Consider the following 10,000-nt stretch of genomic DNA (forward strand, 5'->3'; position numbering starts at 1 on the left):
GGGGGGCATTAAGGCAGGATTCTTGATACTCCCTCCCACACCGGATAAGCGTATTCCGATATCGTCAAACATTAAAATATTAGCCTTCCAATTTGACACAGCGCGTAAAGACCACAGCGCTGCTTCCTCGGGTGTGCAGCACTTCAAACGCAGAGCAGACAGCTCAATAAATGTAACAAATGTGTGACAGTCGCTCCTCGAAGATTAGAAGATTAGAAGTGGCAGTGTTCAGTTGCATCACCCCTCGGCTCTGGGACATAAAAAGTCCCTTTTAAAGATGATATCTATGAGCTTTTAAGAACCAATTTGTTCACCCTGTGGCGACCAGCAACATGCTCTAATTACCTCCCCTTTCCTCCGGGGGCGGGGTGGAACTGGTTGGCTGGTTTGTTTAAGTTTCCAGTCCGTCCCGTGCGTACAGGCGCTCTGTGCCCGCTAAATTTATGTTTGAAAAACGTTACCTTTGACTCCGGTGTGGCTTTATCGCACCCCGTGGCCCACATACAGTGTGGCCCCTGTGTGTGTGTTGGGGCTCCGCAGCCGCGGAGGAAGTGTCTGTGATTACCACAGCACACCGTGCTTCTCTGCGCCTTTCTAACACTTTGCTGTGCCCCCCCCTCTCTCTGTCTCTCTCTCTCTCTCTCTCTCACACACACACACACGCACGCACGCACGCACGCACGCACGCACGCGCACACACACACAGACACACAGACACAGACACAGACACACACACACACACACACACACACACACGCACACACACACACACACACACACACACACACACACACACACACACACACACACAGTGGTGGAAAGTAACATTGTACATAAGTACATTTAGGCTACTCAAGTATACTGTACTTAACTTAAGTACACTTTTGAGGTATAACAGAGTATTTCTGAATAGTAGTATTGATACCTTTACTTAAGTAACAACAAATGTGAGTACTTTTTCCACCACTGCACATACACCCACACACACACACACACACACACACACACACACACACACGCACAAACACACACGCCTCCCAAGCCCCCCCGCGAGGGGTGCATTCCACTGACTGCTCCTCAGAGCTGGGGCACACGCCGGGTAGCTCCAAAAAATCAACTGCTTGCATGAATGTTTTCTAATAGCTGCTGCTCGCCCTCCTCAACCCTCTGATTTTTACATTTTACTGCCTCCTCCTCTCCAGCCCTCCGTGGCCAAATACAGTTTGCATAGTAGCTCGCATTGTCTCTTTACTGAGACTGGTTCTAACGAGCGGTCCTGTTCGGCAATGAATGCGTCGTCACGTCCTGCCGTTCCCTGCTGTCAATGCAATTAACTTCAATTTTAGCACAGGAGACAATGTATCTCATTCACAGGCGCGGGAACTCTTGAACATCATACTTGTGCTAATGCCAGCTAGGATTAATAAAATATAAATAAATAAATAAAAAAGAGTTTATTGAGCACCGCCGCCTAAGTATGCGCAAGATGAGGTGTTACAGATGATTTCAATGAGAAATCCCCCCCCCCCCCCCCTTCGATTAGTTACTATGTATTCTATTGAATTGAATCATTATTATTGCATAAATTAGAAACTATGGAAGTGGTTTTGAGCACCATTTAATTTAGCCATGATGATTCTGCGTTCAGGGCTGCGGTCTATAGCCTCTCCAGAGGGGAAAATTGTCTGTTGTCGGGGATGAAACGTGGTGGACTTCGCCGACCTGTCACGGCAGTGAGATGGAAGGACCGCTAATAGTGAGCAGACAATGCCAAAATGATAGGGTACTAATTCAGAAAACACAGCGGACAGCCTCTTCGCACGGGGGCTGTACACAGAATTTGTTATAGGAAATAATCTCTTTCTCTCTCTCTCTCTCTCTCTCTCTCTCTCTCTCTCTCTCTCTCTCTCTCCCTCTCTCTCGGAATGCCTGGCTGACCCCAGCAAATGAAAATAATCCAAAGTAATTAGAAGTGAGCTGGTCTGGTCCTGAGAGCCCCCGGGCGGCCGGGTAAACATGGCCGGGCGCACTGCGTTTCTCGGAGGGGCCGGGCGGAGCCAGGGGGGCCGCTGACCTTGTCCACATAAAGCAGTGATTTATGAAGTGCAGGGCACAGCAGCGGGGCTTCTGTCTTCTCCCGCAGAACCAAATTACTGAGGTGGAGATTAACACGCGCTCGCAACGGGCCTACTTCCAGACCCAAGGAAATTTTGTATTTACATTTTTCCCCTTTCATTTCCTCCGCTCTCCTTTAATGGTAATTGGGCCGATATGGAGGTTTTAGCCCCAAAAATAGGGACTTAGGTGTAGCTTAATCTTAAATAAGATTTATAGCTCCTAATTTCTGTTGGGTACGCCCCTTTTTGTTTATGTATTTATCTTAATTATAGATTTTTTTTTACTCAAAACTGTTTTGTAAGGCGTTTAAAAAACCTACACAATGCCTAATAATCCACTGCTTTGAGTTAAAATATATTTTGACTGGGCTATAACGTTGGGACTAGGTATTTCACCGCTTAAGAATGTTCGCTGTCGGTTTCAGCTTTTAAATGAGTTTTTGCCACTTGATTGAATCGCCCCACACTTAACCAAAATAAATTGCGCAGGGGGCCGTCTGTCTGCATGGGAGAGCCATGATGGAGACTTAATGCAGCTTTTCGACGGAGTCAATGGGAGGTCTCGACCATGAATGGTGGAACTATTTCATGTGGATTTGGCTGCGATATTTTCTTTTTCTTTCCTTTTTTTTCTCCCTCTTCCTCTTTCTCTCCTCCCCTCTCCTGGAGGATGTGGTGGAATGCACCTTATAGTCAGCCCTACACAGTGTTTCCATTTGCAGCAGCCCTGCATGCATGCATGCATGGCCCCTCGCCCCTCGGCATCACTGGGCTCTCTGGGCTGGCGGAGTCAGTTTGCAAACCACCCGGGAATCCCCCCTCTATTCTCGGCTGTCCCATCCGAGTTCGCATGCAAAGATGGCTCTTGATAATCAAGCCAAACATGTTCAAAGAAGGCACTCTGTTTTTATTAATTCGATGATAAGGAGAGGGAGCGAAAAAAAGTAGCCCCACTGGCAGTGGCAGTGGCACCCCGTGAAAGAACTGAATCCCTAATCAATTATATAAATAGTGATGAATCCCTCTATGTATTTTAGTGTTTGTTTTTTGTTTTTTAATCTGCATGATTGAATTCCTAAAGCAAACAACGAATATGCCACAAGCAAAATAAGCATGGAGCAATTGGCTGTAGCCTAACCCCGCCGTCAAGGAATTTCACAGCACTTTAAAGTCTATGCACTAAACATTATCCGGATGCTGTGGGTTTTAAGAGTCCCTTAAATCAGTATGAAATGGTGTGTGGCATGATATAGGCTAGTAGGAGCTAACATACCCTGAAGCATGCATGTGCTGCTTTGTAATTTGTTGATAAACAGCAGTGCTCAGTTTGGTACGTCAAAATCATTATGACAAAAGCGTGGCATAATTCAGATAAAACAGACCGATTTAATATCTCGCCATATCAGAATGGTGTTTATGGCTGAATTGCTCGAATAAACATAAATTAGGGGTTGTGTTTTTGCGAATCACTCTTGTGGGGTTTATTAACACAAAATGAACAAGTGTTTTAAATTCACAGCCGTCGCTCTGTCAGTTGTGTGGAAATCCTACAGCTTTATTGTAGGTCGTTCAGGTGATTATATATTCGGGCACACGCGCGGCTGAATCTTTCATGTCTGCTGCGGCTATAGCAATTTGACGACTTAATGTAGATGGTGTTCTGTGGTGCAATTCCCGCGAACGAGAAAGCAATGACCCCCATCTCTATAACTCAGCGTCTGCAGCAGCCTGACTGATGCGTTTTGCTGAAGAGATACAGGCAGCATAAGGCAGGGGCGTCACAAGGGGGGGAAAGTGGGACTGAGTTAACTTACTAGGGCCCAAGGTGGAGGGGCCTGTCTTAAGCTATTGAAAAATAGCAGATATAGGCCTACAAGCTCACAGCGTGGCACCGAGTGCGAGCTTGTAGATCTGCTATTTTTGAAAAGTTGTGAAAATGTGTGCAAATCTTTGAAGTACTTTTTAAGCGAACATTTGTATTAAACTCAAATTTTGCTTCTGGGGGGTCCCTGGAACTAAATATTTTGAGATGGGGGACCGTGGCCAAATACATATCATTTTGGGGGGTCCTTCACTTGAAAATATTTGAGCACCACTGACATATAAACTTAGGTTTTTCAAAAAACCTTAGAAGGATTTGAAATATTCAGACTCCATAGTTAAAGCACAAAATGTGAGTGAATCCTTGTACCCAGGGCCCAGAATTTGGTGTGACACCCCTGAGCTTGAAGCTCTATATAGCCTACATATGGACTGGGAGGGTAGGAGGTGGGGGTCTTTATAACACGCGAAGCCTACTGCTCACATTTAAATAGCATTCAACGAACACATGCCAGACAGTGAAGGCACATTTATGTATTTATTATTTATGTCATTATTTATTTTATTATTAAAATGGCTTGTTGGGGGGGAAAAAAAAGTTTGTTCAGTTGAGCACGCCATCTTCTGACGGGGGGGAGAAGTGCACCGTGGTGTCTTATATAGCCATAATGTGGGCGGCCTCTGTTTTTTTTTTTTTTTTTTGCTGGCACTTTTACCCCAATTTACCCCTGGTGATACTACCACCACACCACAAGCCCCTCTTGTTTATCCACCCACATTTCCTCCTTTTGAGAAAAGAGCCCAGGTCTCTCTCTATCAGAATCCTCGATCAGAGCCGCGGAGAGGCCATGAAGCAATCACTTTCCCAGATTACTTGTATTTAATACACAATGCATCATAAAACAAATCCCTCATCCTGACAGGAAGAAAATAGAACAGCTCATACGGGCCTGAGCTTTCCCAATTTATGGCTAAATTAAAAAGGCTTCCAACAATGGACAAGTTGAGGGGGGAGGCAGGAAATCAATGGCCGGCGGAGCGGGGTCTCTCCTTGGAGGAGCGGACTGAGAGACGATGGGAATCGGTGGCCGGGGTCTTGGCTTATTTACACACGATTTTTCCTGTCCTTCCTGCACATTTGCTCCGCGATTTCATAAAACAATGGACATTATCTGGGATGGAAGGTCAATGTCACAGGCAGTGGCCAGTGTGTGTGTGAGAGACAGATCCATCATCATCTGCTCTCATCAGCCAGCCCTGGTCTGTCCCCTCCACTTTATGAGCTGCCTAATAAACTCACAACAAGGAGCTACTTATTTACATAACCGGGCTCGCCTCGGTTTAAGCCAGCATAGCAGTTATTGTATTTGTATAAGCGTTTTTATTTCTTTTTTTTTTATATATACAGAAAAATAAATCTTCCTGAAAAATAAATAAAAATACTTATTTTTTCAGTGTTGTAAAAAAAAAAAAGTCATTTCCAGTGATGGTTTACATACTGTTTAAGAAAAGGAAACAAACAATGCAAAGTGATTGTTTTAATTTGGCACGTGAAGTGCATTAGGTTAAAATGCTCTGTCTAATTTATCGTAATTCCTATAGACAAAGGCGCATTGTTTCATTATTATTTGGAGAATCATTTATTGTTCTTGTGTATTGAGCAAAACAATGTTCTGGTGGGCTTTGGCTGTGCGCCTGCAAGTTCCTAATATATTTGGTTCTGGATAAAGTGTGCAACTGCACTGCACATGCATATGACCATATCCTTTAGAACAGGGCTTCTCAAAGTGGGGTCCGGGACCCCCAGTGGTCATTGAGGGGGTTCCCAGGGGGTCCGCATGCAAGATGATTTAATATATAGCATCAACACTTTATAACTATACTTTAACTCTATTTTATACTTTGGATATACAAAAATCTACAGGCTCACAGCGCATCATAGATCTTTTTCTTTTCTTTCTTCTTTTTTTTTAAGAATCTTGAAAAAAATTGAATAATGTAGAAATTCATAACAGTAATTCTCTCTTCTGGGGGTCGCTGGCAACACATTTTTTTCAGGTTCGCGGCAGCCAAATACATATCAATTTGGGGGTCCTTCTTGTTGAGAAGCACTGCTTTATAGAAGCCCCCGTCCCGACCTCTCCCTGACCCCTCTCTCCTCTCCTCTCAACCCCCGGCCCCGCTGTCACTTTAAAATATACTACCGAGCCGAGGACACGGCGAGATAGTTGGCTTTGCATCGCTCTCTGTATGGATGACCGAGCGACACGACATCCTCCTTTTTAAGAGACAAGTGTGTGAAACAGAAACACACACGCGCGCGCGCGTACACAAACACACACACACACACACACACACACACACACACACACACACACACACACACACACACACACACACACACACACACACGTACGTACACGCGCGCATCCCACAGACAGACAGCCCGGTCCGGGACGTGATGCGAAGTAGGTGGGCGATCCTCGAAATCTGCGCTATCAGGGCGAGCAGAGGCTGTCTGTCTGAGGAGGACTAGGAATGAACATGAAAAGTTGAACCGTCGCCAGCGGACACCTGGGAACATGAGAGGGTGACAGACAGACACACAGACAGACAGACGGAGAGGAGAGGGGACGACTCGAGGCTCCGCGACGCTCACATGGCAGCGAGTTGGAGCGAGTTGTTGTTGATGATGATGATGTACTACCGAGGGATTTACTACTGAGTCCGAGCGACGGTGTCTTCATGACAATAACTGAGAGACCGAGAGAGAGACGAGCGAGCGAAGCGTCCGCGGGCAGCTATCCTGCTCCACCACACCGGAGACCAGCGGAGAGATAGAGGCTTTTTTTTTAATAACGAGGACAACTATTATATACGGGACATCATCGCGTTTGGAGCAAAACGCCGGTGACGCGCTGTGATTTTTTATTGTTTTTTTATGTTTTAAATATATTTGTATTTGTGGTTGTTTTAACTTTCGACACACAAGGCTGGCGTTTTTGATCACCAATTTTTGTCGTTGCTTAAAACGAATGCACGCAAACCACGAGGTTTTATTGTTGCACTCTGGTGTAAAAGAGTTCCCACGGTAAGATGGAAAAAAGTCTCAAAATTAATGTTCCCCCCCCCCCCCCCCCCCCTTGTTTGTTTTATCGATACAACTAAAATAAAGTACGCTTATTTGTAAAGTCGCTGAAGTTGATGTTGTGCAGTGTGTGTGTGCCGGTATACAATGCACATGCAGGACACCGGCGAGGAGTTTTTGCAGGATAAATGGTAGATCTCGTATTAAGCAAGACAAAGGGGGTTTATCCAACCCAAATATTTATTCAGTCGCGGAGCTTATACAAAGACAGATTTGTGACCTTTAGCGATATTGCGTCTTGTAGGCTATCCCAACAATACGCTGGCCGTGTCTTCATAACCCTTATCACTTACTGTTTCCTGCAATTGATTTATTTCCGAGGAAAGTTTACAATGGCTATATAATAAATATCAATATCAGAAACAATGTCAGCCTCGGAGAATTCGTTGGGAGAAATGCTTTATTTATGCCATAGAAGTCGCCCATCAATGAATAGGATATCGTATTATTTGCATAATAATTCACTTCATTGTATACATTGTTAGAGCTGGTTATTTCTTGCAGTGTTCTCTTGGCTTCTTGCTGTGTATTCATTCATGGCTTTTACTCCTTTTCATGCTTTTTTTTCGTATTGATTAATACTGAGATTTGGATTAATTACTAAGATAGAATTTAGAAAATCAAATGGACAAAACGAGTTTGTTTTCTTTTTCTCTAAATGGTCTGATGTAGAAATACTTTAAAAAACAAAACGAATTCCAAGTTTTTTTTATTTTTTATTTTTTTAATTCAGCAAACACCAGTTTTTATTTTTGGGCTATTACATATTCATCACATAAATTAATCAAATAAAATGATAACTTTAATATTTTTTATTGTCATGTTAGGCCAGAATTGCACTCAGAGCATGCATTCATTCATTCATTGATGATCAATATCTTTAAAAGGTATCTATCTTAATCTTATGAAGATAGACAATTATTCCTCCTGTTGCAATAATATTATAATACTGTTATAACATTTTCTACAATTATGATAAATACATAAATAAATAATCAACGCTGCTATCTTATTTTAAGGAAACAAAAAAATATGAATCTGTTTTAATTTAATCTATTTATTTTCCACATACAATTAAAGACACTTTATGTTAAATAAGGTATGCCATGCTGTGACGAAACTGACACAATCTCATTGTTAGATATAAAATTAAATCTGTGCAAACTGTAATATAATGCATGTTTCAGTTGAATTCAATGTGATTCACTAGTGCGCTGAAAAGAAAAGAAATGTTTTGCATTGGATGATTTAAATTGTGTGTACGGTATGTGCATGCTTGCATGTGCGCACACACACACACACACACACACACACACACACACACACACACACACACACACACACACACACACACACACACACACACACACACACACCACAGACAGAACCCTGCTATAACATTGCAGAGTTATTTCTCAGTGGGAGGTATAAATGCGGTCAGTCAGTGTTTACAGTTTGTAGACACACCAACCTGTGCTGATACAGATCAAAGTATGATTCTCTTTCTCTTCCTTTTACTTCTTTCTGTCCCTATCTCCCCCTCTCTTTCATCCCCCTCCCTCCCTCCCTCTCTCTCCCTCTCTCTCTCTCTCCTGGTGTAGATCTTGGACGGGTCGGGCCATGTCAAATTCTGCGTGGATGCCAGCAAGCCAGATATCGGAAGCTGGCTAAAGCATATCCAGTTTGCCCCTGCAGCCAGGCAGCACAACCTGACAGCGTGCCAGATAGATGAGCAGGTACCAGGGGGGGGAAGTGGGACTGAGTTACTAGGGCCCAAGGCGGAGGGGGCCTTAATTATTTTATACTTATAGCTATTGAAAAATCTGCGAGCTCGTAGATCTGCTATTTTTGAAAAGTCGTGAAAATGTGTGCAAATCTTTTGAATACATGTATTTTTTAAGCAAACATTTGTAATTAAAATTTTGCTTCTGGGGTGGTCCCTGGAACTAAATATTTTGAGATGGGGGTCCGTGGCCAAATACATATCATTTTTGGGGTCTTTCACATGAAAAGGTTTGAGCTCCACTGACAAAGAAACATGGGTTTTTCAAAAAAAGGTTTTGAAATATTCAAAGACTTGCACAAATTTTTACTATTTTTCAAAAATAGCAGATCTACAATCTTGCAGCGCGGCACTCGGTGCCGCGCTGTGAGCTTGTATATCTGCTATTTTTCAATAGTTAAAGCACAAAATAACACGTAATAATGCACTCCCAATCTAAATGGGTTAAACCCCTATGAAGAACATTCATGGGGGGCCCGCAGTGAATCCTTGTACCCAGGGCCCAGAATTTGGTGCGACACACCTGGCAGGTACGTTGGGACGGGGGGAGAGTGCAGCTATAACTGAATGGTTAGAGCACCCGTCTGGGAAGCCAGAGGTCTCAGGTTTGATTCCAGGCCTCTGCAATGTGTCCAAGTGTCCCATGAGCAAGACACTTTAACCCCTACTGTTCTCTGAGCGCTACACCAATGGCTGGTCACTGCTCCCTATTGGTAAAATCCAGAGGACACATTTCACATACATACAGTATGTCCAAATATAAAGTGAAAAAATAAAACACCAGAAGGGGTTGGGACCAAATTATTATTATCATTATTAATATTATTATTATAGATCTCTGTCTCCCCTTGCAATGAGCCTGGCATGTCCGCATGCATATGAGCAGAAACGGTAGTCAGTCAAACAACGTTTTGACGCTCAAAAAATGTAATAAAATCACCCGGAGGCGCTCTTGATGTTATCTTGTAAGTGGTGATCTGGTGAACCTTTCTTTGCTGTTCGCGTGTCTGGCAAGATAAATGAAGCGCACCTGTAGGTGCTTCAGATGTCTGAAACTGTATGCAGATGTAATTCTTTTGTTTCTTTTTTTTTTTTTTTGCCTATACACTGTACAATCCTGAGTGTTCGTTT

The 10,000-nt window shown here is 43.4% G+C and overlaps 1 protein-coding gene across 1 annotated transcript in view; it reads left to right on the forward strand.

Moving 5' to 3' along the window:
* The window catches only part of mecom (MDS1 and EVI1 complex locus), a 271,852-nt gene that overhangs the window by 208,495 nt on the left and 53,357 nt on the right, over positions 1–10,000 (forward strand). Inside the window, exon 3 of the mRNA XM_080731581.1 lies at positions 8,688–8,822. Within this exon, the coding sequence (XP_080587707.1) occupies positions 8,688–8,822 (135 nt within the window). The remainder of the gene's footprint in view (positions 1–8,687; positions 8,823–10,000) is intronic.

The sequence above is a fragment of the Nannobrachium achirus genome, assembly GCF_963921795.1.
Source record: "Nannobrachium achirus genome assembly, chromosome: 8".
Taxonomy (NCBI): domain Eukaryota; kingdom Metazoa; phylum Chordata; class Actinopteri; order Myctophiformes; family Myctophidae; genus Nannobrachium; species Nannobrachium achirus.